The 24,263-nt window shown below is 48.6% G+C and overlaps 1 protein-coding gene across 3 annotated transcripts in view; it reads left to right on the forward strand.

The window, feature by feature from the left end:
- Nucleotides 1-2,867: 2,867 nt before the first annotated feature.
- Nucleotides 2,868-24,263, forward strand: part of AXIN1 (axin 1) — a 70,685-nt gene continuing 49,289 nt past the window's right edge. Inside the window, exons 1-2 of one of the 3 annotated variants that reach the window (XM_065684046.1) lie at nt 2,868-3,107; nt 5,193-6,164. In XM_065684046.1, the coding sequence (XP_065540118.1) occupies nt 5,287-6,164 (878 nt within the window). In that variant the 5' untranslated portion in view covers nt 2,868-3,107; nt 5,193-5,286. The remainder of the gene's footprint in view (nt 3,108-5,192; nt 6,165-24,263) is intronic. The other 2 variants (XM_065684044.1, XM_065684045.1) reach the window with 2 other exon arrangements.

Raw genomic sequence — 24,263 nt, forward strand, 5'->3', positions numbered from 1 at the left:
GGGCTTTTCACCTGTTTGATGTCCCCAGGCAAATCTGAAAGTAGGTGATGTTGGCCCTTGACAAGGTGCAGGGACTGGGTTCCTCAGGGTGGGAACAGAGGTGTAAAGCGCAGAGAGGGGGCTCCGGAGAGAGCTCATGGCTCTCACAACCCCACTCAGCCCTGCTGGAGGACCAGAAAATGGCAAGGCACTGGGAGGGAGCATCAGCCTTCAGGGAATTCACCCCTTCCAGCCTACAAAGGTACAGCTGCCTGGCTGTCTTGGCTGTGCTTTCTCAGGGCATGAGGACAGAGCATGCACACAGTAATGCTGCGCTGCTGGAATGGATCAGCTCTGCCTCCCCAGCACAGCAGGAGCTGCAGGTGGGATGGGAGCTGACTCCTTACCCCATATTGTGTCCCCTGAGCTGGGGAATGTGGCCGTGAGCAGCTGGGTGTGAGAGAATCCCCCAGCACTTCTCTCACTGTCCCAGGTCCAGCTTGGCCCTAAGGAGCAGTAAGCAAAGAAGGTTCCAGGGAAGGCTGGCAGCATAGGGATGGGGGCATGCCATGCCCCAGCACTTCAGCCACATGCATCCTAGTGCATCCAACATGCCAACCCCTTAATCCCCCCCTTGCCACGGAGAAATCTAGCTCCAGTTTCTCGTGTGAACTCAGCTCAGGCCATCAAATCTTGCTGGGCCTTTCTCTGGGAGATGAAAAGCTCTCTAATACCTGATCATCTCTCACCCATGAAGCTGCTTAAGCGCTGTAATCGAGGCTTCTCTAGGGCTCCTTTGAACTGGGAAAGGAGGCTGCGGTTCTCAGGCATCCCCCTGCAAAGCAGGGGTCACTTTTAACTCTTATGCACCTTCTTCCTAATTTTGCAGCATCCTTTCTGAAATGCAGATGCTGGAACCCCTTCTCCTGCCGCGCCCAGCCCCATCCTGGAGAGGACATCCCGTGCTGCCCCTCCTGCCTTCCAAACTCACCCCAAAGTCCCTTCTTGCCAAGGGTGGGTTTCCAGCAGAAGGGCCTTGTGCTCAGCAGAGGGATCCTTTCACAGCTGCTCACATTCAACCATGTTTTATTTGCCCAGAACTCAGCTTATGAAGCTTTCTACAGCTGTCTTGACCTTGTCCGTGTCTCCTGCCCCTCTCATTTCCCTGGCCCCAGCGTTTTTCTCAGCAGGGCTTTTTAATCTATTTCTAGACCATTGATGGAAACGCTGAATAGCATTGGGCTTCCCATCCAAGCCCCGGACACCCACTGAGAACATTCCCATTCTGCAGGGATTCCCCATTGACGGCTGTCGGTTTGCCAGCTCCCAGTCCCTTTAAGGTGTCTCTCTTGATGTTGTATTGTGCTAATTTTTAATCAGAATACTCTATGGATTAAGTCACATGCCTGAGCAGAGTCCAGGTCTATTATTTCTATGCCATAACCTTTATCAGCCAAACTTGTAATCTCTTCAAAGGATGACATCACAGTTTGACAAGAGCTATTTTCCAGAAACTAGGCTGATTGCATTAATTATATTCCCATCCTTTAATTCTTTACCAGCTGAATCCCACATCAGCTTTTCTATTATTATGCCCAAGATCAGTATTGCACTGCTACGTGTAAATCAGCTCCAAGCATCCTTCACATGAGAGCGCTCAAGGAGCTGCACCATCCTGCTGGGCTCAGCGCCGGGAAGGGAAGTGCCACTGCCCAGGATGGAATTCTGTGTATTTCAGAAAGCTGGAAAAAAGCATTGTACGTTTCCAAAAGTGTTCTCTAAATGCATGGGAATAGGCACACGCAGTAGAATAATTGCATCAAAACCTAGAAACCATCCTGTCAGGTCAGAAATCTGAGGGAATTCTGGTTTTTAGAGGACTTGCTTGCATATTCAGCTTTTGGGATGTACCCAGGAGACTGCCTGGCTCAGCCCCAGGGCGCTCTGCGTGCACCACTTTCCAGGGAAGAGACAGGCTTTGCATTTCCTCATCACACCACTCTTGTTCAACCTCTGCATCTGGTAATCCCCACCTTCTTCCTTCAATGCCCCGGTCACCCCAGGACAGCACTGCCTTCTCAGTGCTGGGGTACCCTGCCTGGCCATGACCTACCATGTCGGGGTAAGGAGCGCTCCCCACCACCTTCCTCTGGAGTCCCCATGTAGTTGGACCCATTTCAATCCATACAGTGCCACCTCTTGGCGAGTCCCCTTATTTCTCCCCGCCGCAGCATTGCCCTGCTCAGAGCACCAGGACACACACGTTGGTTTCTAAACCAGCTCTCGTTGGCGGAGCCAAGAGCCGCTGGCGGCCCAGCCACCGTGCTCCTCCAGCAGTGGGCTCACTGGTGCGCGGTCCCTCCTGGCAGAGCTCAGACATGCCGCTCGATCCGGGACGGAGCAGTGGAGGCTGGTGATGGTTTTCTAGAGCTGCTACCTTGACTCACCAAGCCGAGCCGGCTCCCCCAGGCCTTGGAGGTCTCCAGAGCGCGACCCCCTCCTGGGCCGACGCTGCCCAGGATGCTCGGGGGAGCTCTGCGGGCTCCGCATGGCCAGAGGGAGGGAGCCCTGGGGGCCCCGGAGCCGCTCAGCCGTTAGGCGAGGCCTACCCTCGCTGGGGCTCAACTGGGGCCCCCTGCGCCGTGCCCGCACCTTCGGCCACGCGCCCGGGGCCCGCGGCCTCCTGGGGCGGGCACCCCCGTGCTCCTCCCTCTGGCCCAGCAGCGAGCTCGGGCGGCCGGCCCGCAGCCCCGCTGCCCACCCGCGCGCCACCGCCCCCCGGCGGGTGCCCCAGCTCCGCCCCTCCCGGGCCGGGCCCGGCCCTCTCCGCCCCCGCGGCCGGCTGTCGGCGCGGGCTGCCGGTCCCGCAGTACCGGCCGGGGGCGCGGGGGGCGCGGCTGAGCCGCTCTCCCCGGCGCTGGGAGGCAGCGGCGCAGGCGGAGCGGAGCGGTGCGGGGCTCGCTGCTGCTCTCTCGCTGTCGCCGCCACAAGCCAGCGGCCGCGGCCATGGGCGTCCCGGGCCGCCCGCTTTGTGCCGCCGCCGCCCCGCCGCCGCCCGCCGCCCCGGGCCGCCGCTGTTGAGCCGCATGGGCCGGGCCCAGCGCCGCCGCCGCCGTTGCTCCGTGCGGGTGAGTGAGTGAGCGGGGAGGCGGCCCCGAGCCCAGGCCCTGCGCCGAGGCCGCGCCGGAGGCCGCCGCCAGGCGGGAGGCGCGGGGCCGCGCCGGGCGCCGCCGAGCCGGCGCTAGGCCGCCCTGGGCGCGGGGGGGGAGCGGGCGGGCGCCTGCCGGCGGCCCCGGGCCGGGGCGCCCCGCGGAGGGTGAGCGGGTCCGGGGCAGCGGTGGCGGCGGGGCCCGCCTGCGGCGCCTCCCCCGAAGTTGCCCGGGGGGCGGCGGGGGGCCCCGCGCCGCGTCCTGTCAGCGCCGGGGCAGCCCGCGGAGCCGTGCCCCTGCGCGGCGCGTCCCGCCGGGCGGCTTGGGGCTGCGGGGATCCGGCCGCCGCTGGCAGGGGCCGCGATGCGGGTTCCCCCGAGGGCAGAGAGCGGCCGGGCGCCCCCCTCTCCACCTCGCCGGCTCCGGTCAGCGCTCGGCCGCTCTCGGCGGGCGCCCCGCGGGGCTCCCCCCGGCCAGGGCGAGGAGCGAGCGCCGCCTCGCCGCAACAATGCCGGGCATGGCTGTGGGGCCGCTGCCCCGGGGGTTTCCAGCGCCCAGGCAGGGGTGTCTGGCGACCTTCACCAGTGGGGCGATGCTAGACCAGTGCTCGCATCCGTAACCGGCGTGAAAATCACCGAAAACCGCAGCACGGTGCGAAAAGCGGCTCCGGTCTGCGGTGCCAGGGCAGTGGCTGCGTGCTCGGTGTAGCTCTGACCGGGTGTGAGGGCAGCCTGGCTCAAGCGATGCTCAGCACAAGTCAGGCACTGGGGGCCTGGCTGCGCTCCTTGGCCGCTCCTGGTCTTGCTGGGTTATTTTGCAATGTGCAGGTGTACGAGCAGGCACGGCGTAGGTGGTGTTTCTTGGTTCAGCCAGGGATAGGGAACGAGGGGAAAATGGCAGAGCATCCCAAAGACGCGTTTGTTGGGGTGAGGTGAGCTTTGAGAGGAAGGCCGAGCTAAAACGTGTCTTCTCCTGATATGTTTTCACATGCAGTTGAGTTAATCCAGTGCAAGGATTGCCCAGGCAGCTGGTGATCTGCAGTGCTCAGGGCTTCAAGGCTGATGGTGTTCTGTAAAACAAGACTTTTGCTGCTGCCTTTAAATGCTGAAGTTACCATGTCAAGCAGCAGAAGCAGCAACACAAGAATTGCCCTTCTCTGCCTTCCCCTCCTTCCCCACACCTTCCATCCTCCATGTTGACTCCTTGCTCTCTTTAAAAACGCTGTACTTGATCGGATTTCCTTCGTGAGGTGGTTTTCTCATCTTCCTTTGATGACCTGAAATTTTCCCAGGCTTGCAGCATGCAGTGTTGTTAGCATAAATGAACCTTTTCTCAGTGGCCTGCCTTTGAGAAAACCAGTGCCAGAGCTGAGTTCCTGTGCTAACATGCCCATCTGAAGCAAGAATGCAGTCCAGATGCCCAAAATATTGGGGTCAGCGATGCATCTGGATTCCCCTAGAGCTAGCTGAGGCAATGCAGCGTACTCTGAAATGCAGAGATTTGTGAGGAATGTGGCGCCGGTATGTCACTTGAGCATACGAAAGCCACCTGTGTTTGATTAAGGTGCAGTCTTGCTTTCAGGACTAACTGCATGTTCTTTGAAAGTATTTTTCACAAGCCTTAAATTCCTGTTTGGGGGTGAGAATTTCCTAACCAGACAAAAACATGCTGCCTTATGGTGACCTTGTACATGTGCTGTCCAGGTAGGCTGTGCAGGGGAGTTAATGGTGGTGCAGGAGATAGCATGTGTCCTGTGGTACCGCCTGGTACCTGGATCCTGTAAAACCACTGGTGTGGGGAAATTGGTTGCTGTTTTAGTGTAGCACCAGCTGTATCAATGATGCCAAATGCTGAATGTAAAGTTTTGGGTTTTTCTATGACTGTCATCTTTAGAGTGTGCCTGGTTTGAGCCTGGTTCTGCACTCTGGAGTCACCGAGGGCCTTGCCATCGATTCTGCTGAAAAAGAGGTGTTAATGCAGTAGTGCAAAGCAAAATTAGTGGTTTGTAATCTTAGGGTGTATATTTACAGTGATACTCATTTATTTTTTTCTCATCTCTTTCAGCAGTACAAGTTTGTTCACCTTGGAGCTACATATACTGTTGATTTGAGATTTGAGCTCATCCCCCACTGTTCCTGTGCAAGCAAGGACCAGAAAAATGAATATCCAGGGTAAAGGCTTTCCCTTGGACCTCGGAGGAAGCTTCACTGAAGATGCTCCAAGGCCACCGGTTCCTGGTGAGGAGGGAGAACTCGTGTCCACTGATCCAAGGCCAGTTAGCCATGGTTTCTACTCCAGTAAAGGTGATGTGGTTAGAAATGAGACATCCACAGCAACACCGAGGCGCTCTGATTTGGATTTGGGGTACGAGCCCGAGGGGAGTGCTTCACCAACTCCACCCTACCTGAAGTGGGCCGAGTCACTGCACTCCTTGTTGGATGATCAAGACGGTATCAACCTCTTCAGGACTTTCCTGAAACAGGAGGACTGCGCAGATCTGCTGGACTTCTGGTTTGCCTGCAGCGGCTTCAGGAAACTGGAGCCATGCGCGTCCAATGAGGAAAAAAGACTCAAGCTGGCAAAAGCCATTTACAAAAAATACATCCTCGACAACAATGGCATTGTGTCCCGGCAGATCAAACCAGCCACAAAAAGCTTCATCAAAGACTGTGTCGTGAAATTGCAGATTGACCCTGACATGTTTGACCAGGCCCAAACGGAGATTCAGTGCATGATAGAAGACAATACCTACCCTTTGTTCCTTAAGTCGGATATTTATTTGGAATACACAAGGACAGGTGGGGAAAGTCCAAAAATCTACAGTGATCCGAGCTCAGGGTCTGGGACAGGTAAAGGGCTACCTGGTTATCTGCCAACTCTGAACGAGGATGAGGAGTGGAAGTGTGACCAAGACGCCGAGCCTGAGGCCAGCAGGGACTCGGCGCCTTCCAGCAGGCTCACGCAGAAGCTGCTCCTGGAGACAGCCACTCAGCGCGCCGCTTCCGCCCGGCGCTACAGCGAGGGGAGGGAGTTCAGGTAGGTGAGCGCCGGGGCAGCGTCCCTTCTGCAGGTGCCTCCAGGGAATGGATTCTGGAACCACTGTGGGCACCTGGGTGATGGGAGCTTTGGAGGACTTCGGGTGATGGGGAGTATCTGTATTGGTAGAGGATGGCATTGTGCGGGTGCTTTGATGGAATGCAAAGCTTTAATTGAAAGTAGTCTTTGGCTGTTACTGTCTGATTGCCCCAAATCATCCTTGCAGCGCATTCCTTACCTGGAAAAACTGCTACTGGATGTGGTGTGGAGGCCGGTAGGGCTTGGTGGGCAGGGCAGAGCTATAGGCAGTCCTCGTGCATACACAGGCAGTTGAGCAAGCTGCAGTTTTAGGTTGGCTATAGCCTGCATGAGCAGAATGCCAGTGTTCAGTTACTATAATGCAGGCAAGTAAGCTTGTGGTAGAGCTTTTCTGTGTAAATGCACCAGGAAATTTTTATGAGCCACCACTCAAAGCTGCAGGAAGCTTGCAGGAGATACCCTCACCTCAGTAATGTTTATATGAGTGAAATGGGGTTCACGGTGCTCCTTGACAATGAGAGATTGTTTTGCACAGGAGATCCCTGGCACTGAATTGGAGCAGCGTCGAAGTCAGAATCACCAGATCCAGTTAAAACCATTCCCTGCTGCAGTTTTTCCCTTCATCAAAGTAATTGCTGGGGTTTTTTAACTGGAGGAGTTGCACAGTTTTGCAGCTTGTTTTTTTTTTTTTTCTGGGTCCCCCACCCACTTCCAGCCAACATGGATTTTGCAACTTGCTGAGAGCTCAGTTAAAATTCCAGACAATTAACTTAGCAGGGAGCTCTCTGGGATCAATAAGCATGTGTGTGTCTAACCCTTGCTGAATCAACAGAACCCCGCCAGAACACATTCCTACTTCTTTTTTTTTCCTTTTTTTTTTTTTTTTTTTAATAAAATCTCCTTGTTTTAAGACCTGCTTAGGCTAAAATCTGGCGCTTTGTGAAGATTACGAAATGAAGTAGCTGAACTGTCCTCTTCAAAGCCGCCTGCTTTATGAAAAGCATTTCTGTGTTTAATCTCCCTCGGCCGTCCCTTTAGGCTGGCAGCTGGAAACACATCCCGCCCCGCACAAGGTCTCGGCGCCTTTCAGCTGGCGAAATGTTTTTGGTTTGATTCTTGTTTCCTTACAGATTTTGAGGAGGGGATGTTGCATGTGAAGCTCTTGGGGGGGAAGGGGGAATTCGTGCGGACTCCTGCTGTTTTAATCAGGAGTCAGGAAAAAAATATCACAGTGTCTTGGGACTTTCCCGTGGAGTTAATAAAAACCTTGAATGTTTCTTGAAGTGCGTTTTCACTGAGCACTTGGGTACTCCACCATAAGCGAAGGATTAGAAAAATCTATCTTTTAGGTACCTTTATTTAAGCGATAATGGCTTTAAGATTGAAAATAACTCATTTGAGGTTCAGCTGTGTTCAGTTTCCGTACTAGAGCAGGTAGCAAAAGCCTGCATGCAGTGCATGCAGCACTGCGCTTCTCAGCTCCAGCTTCAGACAAAAATGCACTTTACCCATTATCTGAATGCATCAGTGCCAGATTTTAAAATGATTTAAGAAATGTGCTGTGGAGTAGAAGCATTTTGGAGTAGAGTTCCACAGTCTTGAGCATTTTCCTACCAGATTGGAACAACACGAAATAAATCTTTACCTGGAGGATGGAGGTCATTAAAAATGCGTGGCTATTAATTTGTAGTGTCCAACAGCCTGTCATTGTGGCTACTGACACTCCATTGACCTGTGGGGTAGGGAGAAACAGAAACGTTTGCCGTTCTAACCAGAGCAGGAGTCAGCCTTCAGAGCATTGCCATGGAAGATGCTGCTGAACTGCCCAATCCTGCATTTTTTACTCTAAAAAAAAAATCTGCTGAGATACTAATTTATGAGGTGATTGTTCCTCTTTGTGCAAGATCTTGTGGTTGAATTAACTTACTTCCCGGACGTTGTACAGCAATAGCTGTCTTGAATAAGCTGATTTTTTAAGCTGTAGCATCTTCATCCTGCAGACTTTATTGTTCATTTACTTCCTCACCTGTGGAACTCTGCTGGAAGCTGGTGGAGCTGCTTGCAGCAAGAGGCCATAGCTGCGTGCAGCAGTTGAAAGGCTGGGTCCCAACTGAGTTTGAAAAGCTCCACAAATCTTCTCTTTTTTGTATATGTGTGGAAGATTTTCTCATTTCTGTTCTTGAGGGAATGTTGAAATAAGCTGTTTTGCATTATATCTGAGGGCCTGTGTAATCTTCCCAAGGTTGAACTTCTATTCCTTGGCTTCCATGGAAACCCTAAATAAAGAGGAATCGGAGCAAATGCAACAGAAGTATTTGTCCAGTAGCAAATGAGCATCTTGAATCAGCTCCAAATTTTTTTGCATCAGAAAGTTCATAAATCTCGATGTGGTAGCTCTGCTCTCGGGGGAGCAAACATGAAAATTCCTCAAAGAGCAGAAGACAACTCATTATTAGCGCTGATATTTGAAGGTGTGCAAGTGCGCATGTGTATTTGAGAATATCCTGGAGCAACAAGCATCGCCATTACCAGATGTGGTTTTGTATGCATAGGAAAAGGCCAATAGTCATTATAGTTAGGCTCCTGCAAATTAATTGGACATTGGTTATGGATCAGTGAACTTCAAAGAGGGTAACCCCCAAAGATCTCAGGCATTAACTCGCAGCTTCTGAAAGTGACACTAACGTGGTTGTGAGAGAGGCTAAATCGTTCATTAACCTTCTTCTGACATGCCGGGATGGCATTCCTCAGATCCCAAGAGCAGGAATTATACCTGTGCCTGAGAGTCACCTTGCAGCCTGGTTTTCAAGCGCTCCAGGAAAACACACGTATCTCAAAAAGTTGGAAACTTGGTGTTGATGGTGAAAGATCTTAAAGTCATGTCTTTAGTCAGGGTGGGGTTCTTCTGCAGTCTCTTTAGCTCTGAGTTGGAACAGGCTCTTCTCCCACTCCCAAAGCATTGGAGAGTAGTGCTCACGGCCATTGCCTTTGCTTTCTTCCCTGGTGGGACATGAGAAGAGCATATGATGTTACCTGCAAGCAGCTGTGCCTTCATCTTTTCTGAAAGCCAAGCTAACTGGGAGATTTGGGTTAGTTCTACTGATGGTTTTAAGGTTTAACCAGTGTCATGAAGCGCACAACATGCTGAAAAGGAAACCTGAATGATGAGAGGACATGCAGTGGTGGGTGAAGTCTCCAGCTGTTGTGTATTGGCGAGTATTGTGGTGAAGCTAAGCATGGATGGAGAAATTTCTCAACTGGGGCTTTGATATACACATGGTTTGTTGTTTGTTGGTTGTTTTTTTTAAAGGGAGCTGGCTACATGATTCAAGCTTGAATTTCCACAGTGCTGAGCTGACTAAGCTCATGGCATTTCACAAGTGCTGGTGGTTCCAGTAAAAAGATGGGCAATGTGATTCTCCACCAAAGCCAGCAGAAATCATCAGGAGGGTCCTTGTGTTTGTGTCCACCTATTGGCAACCTCTCTGGACATGTGTGAGGACAGCTCTCCCCACAGCATACAGCCAGCAATCCTTCATAACAGGGTGTACAGAGAAAGCAAGGGGAGAAAAGCTGAAGGAGCTTTGGAGGGTTGTGACAACCCCTTGTCTGAGGTGATGCAATGATGAACTGTAACATGGAGAGGAACGGTGTAGGCTGGTTCAGGGAAGATGTAGGATTTCTCTGCTGCTTAGGCAGCATAAATGGTCCAGCGGTCAAAAGCTAGGCCTGCATCAGGAAGAAGGTGAAATTTAACTGGCAGACCTAATTGCGAGGTTTGGTGCTTTGCTTGTAATTAAATATTAAATTGCACACTTCTGACTCAAGACTGTGTGGTGAAGGAAGAGGTGTTAATTGCACCGAATGGGTGGAAGACTGGGGATGCAAAATCAAAAGCGCTGGTGCAGGAGAAGTCTGTGCTTAGAAAGTTTAGGCATATGTTACTGTCTTACTGATGCTTCTTTTAACTGGAGAGACAGCGCATGCATCTTGGTGTTAGGCTGCTGGAGCTTCATGAGAGCTTGTTTGCTGGATAAAAGCAGCTACTGAATATTATACCCATATGTAATGGTGGAAAGAAACTGAACTTGAATTAAAATTGTTGAACCCATAACAGTACTTGTAATTGTTACATGATTTGAGGTCTGTATAGAGCAGCTATTTCCAATTTTAAAGAAAATACGTTATGGAAGAATAGGTTTGGTTCTGCATTGTTCTTGAGAGAAGTTAGTCTAACGGGGAGGTGGGGTCTGATGCTAACAGCACTATGTGGTAATTTAGTGACCAGAGTACTGTAAGATATACAAGGCAAAGACTGATGGTGGTTTTGCACAGAAGTTACGCCAGCTTTTTTAAATACGTTGTTAAGCTGATGAAACTTCTGCATGGAAATGCTTGTATTAACAGTGTAAAGTATTTATACTGGTGGTTGCCAAGTTTTGAAATGGATTTTATTTGAAGAATAGCTTTTGTGCCCATAGCTTTGCCTCTACACAAATCAAGGTGAAGTGGTGCTGTATTTGTTGTTTAGTTATGGATCAATGCTTTGGCTTCCTTTTAAAGACAGGTAGTTAAGCTTTTAACACTCTTATTTGATAAATGAATAGCGTTTTCTCCCCTCCTCCAGCAAACAGCTACCTTATTGCGTTGTGATTGGGTTCTATTTGGGTTACAGAATCTTTTCTCTTAAAAGCATGAAAGCAAGGGTTGTATCTCCTCCTTTCTGGTGCTGAGGAGATTCTGGTTGGACACACCAGGAAACAAATCTTCCTGAGGGGCACATTATAGCCCAGGATCCAAGTCACCATCTTTGGAGGGCTTCATGGCTGGTTTGGCCATGGTCCTATTTTGATAGTATACAAATGATAGGATACAATGATAGCACAAATAATGAAGTGCTATATTTTGAGGACCAGGTTGGAAGTTGGAATGGTTTGGGTTCTAAACAGATCCCAGGATACTGAGAAGTACACCCAGGAGGTGGGCCACAGGGTGGGTACACCTTGGTTTTGATCTGCCGTTCAACTTGGCTTTATGTTTTAAGGCTTTCTTTGTTGTTGCTATAATGGACTAATCCCTTGAATAATTAGTTACCACTGGATGTTTTAAAAATGACTGCCTCTTGGATGTTTTCCTGTAATAGTCTGTTAGATCCTGGATTTATTAACTATTGAGACAGACTGTGAAATCCTGTTACACTGGGCTTGCTTGGTGGAAAAGAGACTGAGAAGGGTGAGGGGTGCTGTGGGGACACATGCTGGCCTCATGTTAGGGTAGAGCTGCTGATTTCTTTCCCCACCTTCACAAACCATGCAAGAAGTCCTTCATGCTTGCTGGGCTGGGTCACTGGGTGCTGGAGTACACCACAGCTGTGGGTCATCCCTAGATTTGGGGCTTCAGAAGGTACTCCAAGAAGCTACAGCACTATGGCTGCTCGGTGCAAGGCCAGTCATGCAGTCACCATGTATTTAAAATAAACCTATCCTGTTAGAATCAGTGGGAAAATCTGGTTTCAGAAGTGGCTGCATGTGTAGTGCAGAAAATCACTGTGTTTAAAAAAACCCTCAGAATGGAGGTGCTGATATCCTAAATCAGTTCCTGGAAATATCATTGGATTATTAGGCTCATCCTTAAACCCATTAAGCAAATTACAGTTAATCAGTTAAATAAAAGAAGAAAGATCTTTTGCAAGGCCCTCTCTTTTGAGCCGCATGCAGAAGCTGTAGTAATATTTTAATTTTCCGTCTTGTCAGTGAATGTATTCAATCACTTCGCTTCCTTATGTGGAGGATTTGAAATTAGAAACTGAGGTTAATTATCTGCATTAAATGAAATATGTGAAGACCACAAAAGCAAAAACCTTCACGATTTGGTACGGTCTGTTAAGCTAGGCAGGCTGTTTCAGAAGGAGAGGGGTTATTTTTCCCTGGTTTTGTTCCGATTGAAGGGTTTTAGTCACAGTAATTGAAATGATTAAAAAGTCAAATTGCTGGTGAATATAATTCTGAGCATCTTTCTGAAAAGATTTGACACTTTGTTGAGAGCAGGAGTTTGCTCTGTCTGGGCTTGCCGGGCAGCGTGGAGCAGCCACTGTTGTGCCATCCCAGTGTGTTCTTGGGATGGTTGTCCTTGGTGCCTTGTTATCAACCTCTTCTATGGCAATGGGATGTCCTCTCTCTGCTGGTAGGTTAGTGGAGGTGATTTGGAAGTGGAATGATACTGGAGGGAAGCTACACTTTTGAGCAAATTGGATGTAAACTGGGGCAAACACCATCCATCCTAATGCCAGCAATCAGCTAATTAGTGCCTGTTTCACTTGTAAGTGAAACTTCAGACTCTACAAAGATGATACTTTTGGAAAGACACGATACCACAGTGGTCAGCTGTTTTGGGAGTGACTTGTTTATTAAAAGGCTCATTTTTTCCCACCTCTGCAGTATGCATGTGGTTCAGGTGCGAGCTGCTCTGGAGGCGGCAGTGCCCATCTCTGCTCATCGGGGCCAAAGCTGTCCATTCACTTATGCAACCCTGAATACCCAGCTCCATGCAGTTCGGGAGACATCTGACTGTTCTGGAGACACGCATCTTCTCATTCCCTTTTGTCATATGCCAGAACAAGCTGCTTTGCCTGAAGTCACACTCAAAAATTGAATTGTAGCAGGTCACGCTTGCGTGTAAAGGCAAAACCATCGTTACTTTCAGCCCTGGTCTGGATTCTTCACTCTTGTAGGGCAGTGATGAATTTAAGTAGAACTGTTGCAGTTTTAAGTCAGATTATCCACATTCTATAAAACGCAAGAGGAAATTGGATTTTACCTTTGAAGACTCCAGAGCGCACTTTTGTGGTAAAACTTGCAATATTTTAATCCTGTGTCTCCCAAGATACAACCTGTCCTTAAAGTACCAGCATTTAGAAGGTCTTTAGCTAATCTTTAGCTGATCTAAATAACTAATAGATCTCCTTTTTCCCATCAGTCCGTGTTTCGGATGGGTTAACTCTGCTGGAAAACCATGCCCTTAGTGTCAGATTTACCCTTTCCAGTCATAAATTTTGGCCATTTTCTTGGCTGGTAATCAGCATTTCAGACTGGCTAAGATTTATCTGGAAGAGGGGATTCCTTGTTCTGCCACTGCTGCCAGCCTGGTTCTGGTGGTTGCTTTGGGACCTCCAGCCAGTGCATATATTCACATAGGATCGATCATTTGATAGCTGAGGACCTCACCAAGCTTTCGCAAGCAAAGTACTAATGAGAGCTGAGTGATGAGAGAGAGTGTGGGACTCGGTATGCAGCTGTAGCTACTGGGTTTGAGTAACTTTGTCCCGGCTCTGCTCTGTGGAAGTAGGAGCTGTAAAACCATTTGGCACCAGACATTTAAATGAGAGCTGGGATGAAGCGACTGTTACCCTCAAGGATCCCAAAAGAGGAATCAACAAATAGAAATTATTCTATTAGCAGGGGCAAAGTTCACAGGTTAACCATCGTGTCAAATCAATGAAATACGGCCTTGATCTCCTGCACAAGGGCTTTATTGTGTATAAATAAGAGTGCCTGAGCAAAGACAGCAAGTTCTTGCACTGTAAATTTGCAGCATGCAGAAGAAAGGGAAGCTCTGTACAGACCGCAGCTCAAAATGCCTCCTTTGGACATCGGCTTCATTCCTCCTTCAAAAGATTGTAAAACATGACCTTGGAACCTTCTTGCTCTCCTCATGGCCCTACCCAGATTGGATTTCCATGGAGCATGTATTTTTTGTTTTTTTAATAAAAATTTGGGGTCTTTGGCTAAGAGGCCTTGTCTTTGTACTTTTAATTCAGTCCATGTGACTGTCATAACATTTATTTCTTAGGAAATGAAAAATGTTCCTTCTTGAGCAAAGCCACAGCAGAAAGCTGTTGGGTATGTGGGCAGCCTCAGGTGTGTGCAGCATGTGTCTTCTGCTGATTTGCTGGTGCTGGATGAAGACCATCACCCCAAGTCCTTTGTAGCTTGGTCCATGGGTCTGCCATGAAAAAAAACAGCAGAAGCTGCCTTCTTCTTTGTGGAGGTATTTATATTTAATGTGTCTGCGAACATGTGTCCATTCAGGGAAACTTTGTTTTCCTCTCTTGGGAAAAGCTACTTTGACAAGTCTTTGTCCATTCCGGACGGGCCAATGTTAGTGAAAACAAATGAGCTTGAAACGAGATGGAAACAGGCAGTGAAGGATGTGTGGATGTGTCACTGCAGCGTAGGATTTGTCACGTTGTAAAACAGCACCGCAGTTTTCCCCTCCGGATACGTGCAGTGGATTTGAGTGCTGCTGGCTGGGGAAATTAGCCCAAATGGAGGCATTAGAGAGGGCCGAGCATCCTGCTGTCCCCGAGTGGTGGTTTTGGGTCTTCCCCAGAAGAGACTGGTGGAACCTGCTAAAACTGATCCATAAACCTTCCTCCTTCTGAAGAGAGGAAGCTTTCCAAATAGGCATGTGAAAAACTTTCCTTTGGTAATCCTGGAGATAACAGGTCACTCAGCTTCACCCAGTGATTCTTGCACAACAAGTTGTGGTCAGGCTGAAGTGTCTATTTTAGAAAGGCATCTAAGTGATGGGAGGTCATGCAGCATTTTTGTTATCTCTTCCTGTGGTTAGTTACTTGCTGTTTCCAGTGTTCCTTACAGCTCCCTTAATTTCTTCAGTTTTTTCCAGGTCCAGTTTCTAGCTGCTGGGGTTTGGTGTGTCTTTGCTCGCTTTAGAGGCTCCAAATACCTTTGCATGTTTGAAAAAACCCCACTGAATGGGCGTGAATGTTCTTCTTAAGTGGCAGCAGCTTTGTTATGGAAGGCCCTTTGGTTTTATTAGACTTTTCAACCCTCCGGTCGACTGTTAAACAAGCCGTGGCTTGTCATGGTTGACAAACCTTCGCTCTGGTCTCAGACCTAACCTACCAGTTTAAAAGGCAGTATTCTTTTGTGTGCAGGTTTCTGGGTGGGGACCATTGGGCTTCTAAGGGAAATTAACTTGCGGCCTCTCTTTCCCCCTCCTACCTCAAATAAATAAAGTTTTGTGTTAACTGTTCTGTCGCTTCCAAAGGCCAAAAGGAAATGTCAGCCTATGATTCAGGTTTTCTGTTACCTGAGGTTCTTTGCTACACACTAAGAGTGCAAGTAGGTGGGAATATATAATTGTATTAGAAACAAAACAGCTGCACAATCAAGGTCAGCAACTGAAGATAAAATGCAGAAAGTTTTTTGCGTGATTCATCCATAATTATTTAAAAACATGTTGAATTTATTCTTAAGCTTTGGAAGAGAATTCTTGCAAGGCCGGCGTTTGCCGTCTGTGATGTTTATACACCTGAGTAAATGCCTGTCTCAGCAGTTTGTCAGTGGTGAGTGCCCCAGATCTAAATCCCTTCAAAGGTAAACCCAGCACACCTTTGTCTCTGCGGGCCTTTCCATCTCCAGAGTTTTCACTGAGGAGGTGCAGTCAGTCACGGCAGTGGCTGGCAGTAGGATAGCCAGGGTGCTGAGGCTCACACCATTTTAACAAGTGTTTCATGTAGATTTGCTCTCTGTAGGTTTAGGTGGCAAAGGCTGTAGCAGCTGAATGATGCAAATACACTGATGGGACTGGTGCAGAGGTGGCTGGGGAGCAGCTTTGTGTGCCCACAGCCATGACAGCCAAGCTGGGGGCTGTATCTGCTCTCCTCTTTTTAAGTCCCTTTAGCAGTATGTGTTGTATGGATTGTAGTGGTCTGGGGAAGAAATGGGGGAAGTTCCTTTGGGTGGTCCCTTTTGGATGCAGCAGGCTGGCCATGTCTGATTTTCAGGCTGTGGAACGTATGGTGCTTTTCCTTGTTGTATGTCATTGCAGGTGCTGCTGCTTTCTGCCCAGCTGGGCAAAACTCATGATTTTCATTTTGAGCCCTGCAGTGCTCAGGAGAAGGTGGTCTGCGCTGAGAGAGGGGCACTGTTCACATGCTGCTCCCTTTGTGATTGCCAAGAAGTTGGAAATGTGCTACACTGAACTGGCTGAGAATTGTCGGGGTGGTTGTTGTTGTTTTTATGCTAACACAGCACTCTGCCCGACGCACCAGCCCAGATAAGCATCCGCGCAGGGCAGGGCGCTTGCCCACGTGGCCAGGAGGGCAGCTGGCACCGCAGTGAGTGTCACTGCAAACAACCAACGCCTCCCAGTTTCATCAGGCTCAGAGCGCATTTTCCTCCAGCGAGAGGTACAGGCAGGCACCTGCTGCAGCAGGGAGAGGAGGGGAAGGATCTGAAACAGACATCTGGAGTTGCATCTCTGACCCAGACTTTAGCAGGGTGTCCTCAATCCCTGGGACAGGTCACCAGTCAAGCTCCACTGCTTCATCATGCTGCTTGCCTCAAGAGATGAGCAAATCTGAGAAAGGCAGAAAGTCCAGTGCTTGTTCTAGCCCTTCTCTTGCTGCACCCTGCTGCCTGCAGCTTTAGTCAAGAGTTCAAGGAGGCTTTTCTGATCCTGCTGGAGTCTTGGCAGAAAAGCCAGCTGGCCTCATGTTGATCATGTTTTCCTTTCTTGATGCAGTGCTGGAGCTTCTATCCTTGAAACCCAAGTGTCCCTAGCAAATTGCACTTGAGTTGGGCACTCTCAGCTTGGGGCATGTGGCTTGTTTGAGCTGTAGCTCCACTGTCACTGATTTTATAGTGAAGATGCTGGGCTTGCAGTCCTCTGGTGCCTGCCCGCAGCTCTTCCACATGCTCAGAAGGATAAATGCATCCTACAGCTCTCTGTATTTGCCTCCCCGGTGGCAGGACACCCTTGACAGGCAGCGGTTGCTTGGACTCAGCAAGGTCATCTGGTTTTTGGTCCTTGATGGTGACGCTGCTCTGAGTCAGCTTCACATGGATTGCTCTCTTTCTCACCTCCTGTAGGTTCTTCTGTCTGGAGCCATTAACCACATTGCCAGCAGTCAAGCTACGAGCAGCCCTTTTTCTTTGTTAATTGCCACCTGTGGCTTGGCACCAGCAATGTCAGAAACCCTCCCAGGTAGCCCATCTTGGGCTGTGGACTTGGGTGTAGTGTATTGCCTCAGGTGGTACGGAGCAGCGTAATCCTCTCACTTCCCAGCTTTGGAAATCATCCTGGAAGCCTGAGCTGGAGAAAGAGGATGGGACTGGAGCCAAACCTCTCGTTTCAGATGGGACAGTAGTGGCAGGAATACCTGTTGTCCACAGAGGTGATGCCAAGCCACAGAAGGCAATTAGCAGGGAAGAAAAATGTACTTCCTTTAACATTTTAATTTTAAAATATTTTTAATTTTTAGACCGAATGTGCACACATTGATATTCCAGGTAGGCAAAATCGGAATTGTAAGAGCAAGCATTTGAAATTATCTAGTTCGTGTTAGTTAGCAACTTAGTAAAGCAGGCAGGTTTGCCAAGCAGGATTATATTCCTTGCTGAGTGTGAACAGGATTTACAACATTGAGTTACTCTGCCTTTGCCACAGAGGACAAGTGAAACAGTCTGGAGTATGGTAGAGGGGTCTCTTTCTAACCATACTCTTACCAGTGCAGTTATGGTGGAGATGGAGTTTGAAAAGAAATCTTTCCTCCTCTTTAGGGTCACCTGTTAGTGTTGCAGATCTAAATTCTGTCAGCTCTAAATTCAGTCAGCCCCTTCGGGCCTTAAAAAGGTTTTCAAGAGCTCTCCCTTTCATACAGGGGACCCTTTGCACCAAGTCCCCCTCCCCAGCTGATGCTGCAGCCATTTATGCTAGGCTGCTGGGTTTCACCTTTACTATCTTAGTGCTCAGTGCATCAGTTCCCTCTGTGTTGCCATATTTTGAGCATGAATTTGGAAACAGAGCAGTGGTGGGGACCTCAGGGATGGGAAATCCTTCTCAGGTGCTGGAGTGAGTGAGGAGATTGGGGGCATCAGAGCAGCGGTGCCATACCAGGGAAGGAGGGTATGGTAGTGGGGAAGTATCGCCCGCAATCTGCTACCCGCAGCAATCCAGGCTTGAGGAGGTGGAATAGAGAAGAGGGTAGATGTTATGACCCTGTGTTGGCTGTGGACCTGCTGACTGTGCGAGCTGTCAGAAGCTGTTTGAGGTCAGAGTGCCCTCCGAGTCCTCAAGGAGTGCCTTATTACTGCTTTACTACTCTTCCTATCTCCAGCTTCCCATATAGACAAAACAGGCATGCGTCACTTCTTAGAGAGAAGTTTCTTAAAGTTTGTCCCAGGCTCTTTTAAGCGTGTTGTTGGCTTTGCTTGTGTTAATCCTTCCCCCTTGCTCTTCCCGTGGTCCCCACAATATGAGAAAAGGCTGTTCCAGTATCTCACCATAGCTGATTGTGTTTTTACCTTTCACACCAGATGTCTTAAAATACTCATGCAAGTACACCAGCCACGGCCACTTCTCCTGGTATTGACAGTAATACCGCGTCAAGCCAGAGGCTGGACTACTCTGCTCCTTCAGAGGTTCCTTCCAACCAACACCTCTGTGATTTTAGTCCTTAATTAGCTGCCAGGCAGATCCTCCTCTGTTACATGTATGTCTAAAGGCCTTAATCAGCTTTTATGCAACAGTGAGCCCTGCAGAAACTCATATGCTCGTGTAGTGAAGTAATGGCACTAACAGCTGGACTGGTGCAAGGAGACAGCCATACCCACAAAAATCGTGAAATACAATATGAGAGCCTGCTCTGAGGTGAAAGTGCAGTTCCAGCAACCAAAGCCACATGAGCAAGGAGAAACGTTTCTTTTCTCCCCAGAAAATGAGCATTGAAAGAGAGGGATGAAACTGCTTTACTATAGCAGCCATATGCAGCAGATCGTATCCTTGTCTGTCTCTCCTCCCTTGTTATTCTAGAGGTGTTTTTAAATCTCATGTCTGAAGGGTAAAGCTTTAAAAATGGGAGAGGTACATTCCTTTCCTCTTGAGATTTAATGATTTTTAATTTGCTGTTTGATCCTGGTTCTCATGCATTGACTGTATGGGAGCTTCCCCACTGGCTTACAGATAAAGCAAGTGACTGTTGCTTTAAAAACTATAAGGCTTAAATCAAATTATGCAGAAATAAAAGTGAGCATGTTTTTCAAACAACAGCAATAGAAGGAATAGGTTTTTTGTTGCTGTTGTTGTTTAGGCTTGGTATGCACGTTATGATCTTCCCCGTTTTTAGATACCTGATCTCAAATCTGTTCTAGTGGTGTATTTCTCTTTGCAGCATGGAGACTGGAAGTCCTGCATCTCGCCTCAAGAGGCCAGAAAGGTGGGAATGGACAATGCACTATTTTTAGAAATCAGCAGTGATATGTTCCAGGAACTCCTGCAGTACTTTTGAGAACTGAGTTTGAAGGTTTTGAACACAGATAGGGAAATATGTCATCTGTGTAAATTGCTCTAAATTACCTGCAATTTGTTGGGAGTTGCCATTTCTAACTGCTTATTGCAACTCTAGATATTTGAGGAAGCTTTTGATTATCCTGAGCTTGTAAAATGTAATTGGCTATTTCTTAATTGTTGTCCTCTGTGAAGTATAATTACCTGTAATGTAGAGCTTTTTATTTGTCAATGCCGCAAACAGGAAATCAAGAGTGTCCGATTGAGATAAGTTCGGGGACTCGACCATGACTTGTAATTGCATTAGGTGACTTGTTCGTACTGGGACTGGTCTCTCCTGTAAAGTCCTGGAGGTCTTTAAAGAACCTGGAAATCTTAACCATCTTTATGTGATGGTGTGTAGAAGTCTGGCTTGTGCTTTCCTAAAACACTCTTCAGACAGCTGGTGTCTTCTTAGCAAGGTAGTGGCATCTCTTCATTCTGACATATTGCATGAAGTTTCAGGAGGAACAGGCTGAATTGGAATTAATTGCTTAAATGCAGTTAATCAGAAGATGTGGTAGAGCTTTCTGATGTCCATGAATACTGTAGAGAAGTCACTTAATTAAAGCTTAGCAGGCTGAGGGAAACTGAGAGATGCAGAGAATCCCAGTTCTCATTGGTGTATGATGGTACCTGGATGTAGAGCAAACAGAGAATAGGGCTATACTGAACTTGGATCTGTTGCAGGCTAAAAGCATGTCTTATCCCAGTCTGGCATGTCTGCACAGCGAGTTGGTCCTCATGTCCCATTTGCTGCTGCTTGGCTGCCCTTGATCCAACTGTGATGGCAAGGCACATGTGGAAGTGTGGGTTTGGGATTCTGGGGTGGCTTGTGGTATATGTTGCATGGTCAAAGTCTATCTGTAAAGTTGTGCCCCCCTGGGTTTGTGTCATGCTCATTCGTGCTGAAGCTTTCATTGTCATCATCTTCCCAAACTGCATCTGTCCCTGGTGAAACATTACTACTTAATTGAACTTGGCCATTACTAGAAAATTCTTTGTTGAAGTTCTGTTCTTACGTTTTACAGCAGCAATAGAAGTGTCAGGTAGGGTATGTTCACCCCTCCTGCATCTCCACCTGGGCTTGGCTGTGCTGGGCCCAAGCGCAGCTCTGAGGAGCAGTGGAGAAGCAACATGAATTGGTGCTGCCAGTCTGTGGTTTTGCGTTCTGTGTAGGGGGGGTGGAGAGCCATAAAGGGAGAATTAAAAGCCCTCTCATTGCCCACTGCAGCCCTGGGAGATCCTTTTGCAAGGCAGGCTGGTTTATGAACAGGTCTGATCCTATAGCTTGGGTTTTCAGATGCTTGTGTACATCCGTTTCCTTTCCATTCAGTCTGTAGGTTTGAATGTCCTCCTCATTGTGCCTTTAGAGCATGACTTTGAATGAAGAGCCGCTGAGTGTTCTTCAGGAGCTCCTGGCCAGTTCTGCTGCCCGAAAGCAGCAGCACAAGCTGCCTTTGGAGGAACCTCCTAAAAACAAAACCTTAAAATAAAACCCCTCTTCTTTCTAAACTCACTCTCCACAAACATAGAATTGTTTAGTTTTATTTTTGCTCTTTTGATGGCAAACTGGTGCCGAACAGTTCTCAGGGAAAGCGGTGAGTCAGCTCGCCCAACAGTGACTCTATTGATAGATGGAAGGAGTGGCGCTGAAGTCTGTCTAGTCATTGTTGGTGCTTGGCTGGTGCGCCAGGGGCTCCGAGGGCAGGCTCAAACACCTCTCGCCAGCCTTGGGAGATCAAACGCTATGAGTCAGGCCACAGAAATCATGATAGGGCCTAAATTAATTAAATCTTTCTTTAAAAAGCCCTGTTTTGGGAGCAGGAAGGGAAGGACACACACGCACCGGGGGGTGTGGGACCCGCCAGCTCATGGGGTGTTGCAAGTTGACTTTCCTTCATGCCTCCCAAGCTGCTTCAGTGGAAACACTGCCTAGTGCCTGCTCTGAAGCAATGGACCTGCCAACTTTCTTCTCTCTTGATATCCTCCATTTCTCACCTTTCAGTTTAAGGATGTAAGCCAGAGCTACAAAATAAGCACTTGGCACTGACACATCACTCCTACGTATCCCATCTCCTGCGAATTTTTCAATTAAAAATGCATACAAGGCAGAAAACATTTTAAGAGGGGCTTTAATTCATTCTGTAGTTTGTGTAGTTTTGATCAAGGGAGGAGATGGCCAGATGGTAGAAAGTGTGGTTATGCTGCAGACCTGCTAATGGCTTTCCCTTGGGTTTTCCCATCCCCTTTTCCTGAGGCATGGCTTGCTGTCAAAGGTGGGGAACCACATCCATGAAGCCCACAGCTTCCAACAGAGCTTTACCTATAAACCAAACTTTAAAGGTTATGGGCATAAAAGACCATATCCTATTAATGCACCAGCTCTTCGTGCCAGCACCAATATCCTGTGCTATGCCTTAGGTTGGTACCAAGCCCTGGGCAAGAGAGGGTTAAAACGGGCACCAAAGGCCTCGAACTTCACTTTGGTCTATTAAATGCAAGTGCCACACACTTTGATACCTCAGGCCATGCTGCCCCGAGCTTTCTTCAGGTGCTCTAAACATGTGGTGTTCACCTCCCGTCTCACCAGGCACCAGGAGTAGGCCAATTTTCAGCATAACGCACAATCTCAACTATTTTATTGCTTAATTTAGGCCATAAAGTCTCTTTGATGTGTTGTGTAATGCAACGTTCATTCTGAAAAAGTGGGTGGAGTAGCTTTATGGTATTATAAAAATAAATAAAATGCCTGGCAGGATTTTGAAACCACATGGTCATTCCTCCGCTCTCCGCAGATAAGTTGATTGTTGAGAGAGAAATCTTGCTTAATATCTAACTTTGGGTGATTTATTTCTCCAGAGTCCTTTCATCTCCAGCATGTATTGGGTTATCTGTGACTTCTAATCTGATTGTTTTAAGCGTGATCAAAGAACCCAAGAGAATGCACTTTATTTTCCCACTGTATGAACAGAATGCTGTTTGTACAGTGCATTACATCACCTGTTCCTGCTGCTCCCGAGTCCAGCACCAAATGGCTGCGGTATAAATAGAAAACAGAATGGACTTGTAGGGGGTGATGAAATTTGTTCCACTTGCTGAGTAAAACAGAGTTAACTCAACGAATGCTTTCTTCACGCCCAACTCTACCTCGGCACACAACACAGGCTGAAAATGTTTGAAATAACTCCCTCATGAGGGGTATGGAGCTGGCATTCGTGGTGTCAAGGAGCCATGCTGAAAATCCACAGGAGATGGCAGGCAGGGAGATGGCTGTCGTTGAAATTGCTGGGATTCTTTCCAGGCTGTGCAAAGAAAGAGCGTGGCCTTGTGTTGTTCTAGCTGCGATGGTCCACGGGCAGGGCCTGGACAGAGAGGTGGTCATCATCCTTGCCTGGGCTTGGGGTTGCAGGATCCCTACGTACGTGGAGGGCTTTGTCACCCCAGAGAAACCCATCGATAGAAAGCAGCTTGCTTTTGGAAGGTCTGGGGGAGGTGGACCCCAGGGGCCACCTGACTATTGCTCCAGGATGCAAACTGTGTATTTTGGGGGAACAAGCGCTGAGGAGCAGCTCTGATTCACGGTGGAGGCCTAGGAGATGCCTCTGAAGATGGGCTGGGAGCTGCATTTCTTTGCTTGATCCTAAGCTCGGTGGAGGACAGCCGTGCATCTCTCTGCAGCTTTAACACATCTCCCCCACTAGCCTCTCCCGGCCTCTTCAGGGGCGCTGAGCAGCATTTTCACTCCAATTACCTAGTTGATTAACATATTTAACTTGGAACATTTGTTCTCAGTTTGACTTCCAGTTTTTTGCTTCTCGTGCAGATCAGGAGGGTAATGTGAGGGCCTGTAAGCTTGCTTGCTGGGTTTTCCAATCTGTAGCCCCTGGCCTTTAAAAGAATTAAAATACAGAATTCTCCATCCTTACTGACCTTGCCTTGACACACGAGCAGCCCATGAACATCCCACCCTGGGTAAACAGCTCACGTTTTCATTCAGAGGAGAGCTGCTGTGCACCAAAGGGTCAGGGGAAATCACTTAGGAGATAAGTGGCATTTTTATCTTAAGCAATTAGTCCGTAGTGTTGGGGGTTTTTTAATTTTCTAATTGGCTTGGGAGTTGTTCTTGTGCAGTGTGTGGTCGCTGTAGGAATGCTAAACCAGCAAAAATGGCTAAAACTTGTCTTCCCCACCTCATCCTGCCGCCTGCTCACTGGGAAGCAGAAAGCCACTGGCATTTCTGACGTGCCATTCCAGCAGGATGAGCTTATGGCCACTATCTCCCCCATCAGCCTCCGGGCAGTAATCATCTGATATGTGTAAAGGGGTTGCCCATCCATCATTAAGTTGCTGGTGGTTTTCTTCATCTGCAGTCCCCAGGTTGGAGGAGCAGGAAGGAAGTGGGGAGAGGACTGCAGCATGGAGTTTTCCCTTTGGATGTTGTCTTGGCATGGGTTAAGGTTGGGATCTACATGGCTTTATCAGTGCTGACTGCTAAAGCATGGCCAAGTCTCCTTGCTGCAGCTGTCAGCCTGTATGATGGGGAATTGTCTTTCTCCGAGTAAATCGAGCTGCTCTGCAATTTCTTTGAAAAAATGAGTTTGTCCTTCTGCCTTGAATGTTGTGCAGCACCATCATGGGATTGATTAAACGTTTCATGTGTTCCCTGCAGGCTGCTGAGCAGTGGGAACGGCTGCACAGTTACCTGGC

Source organism: Lathamus discolor, chromosome 6 (assembly GCF_037157495.1).
Source record: "Lathamus discolor isolate bLatDis1 chromosome 6, bLatDis1.hap1, whole genome shotgun sequence".
In the NCBI taxonomy this organism is placed as follows: domain Eukaryota; kingdom Metazoa; phylum Chordata; class Aves; order Psittaciformes; family Psittacidae; genus Lathamus; species Lathamus discolor.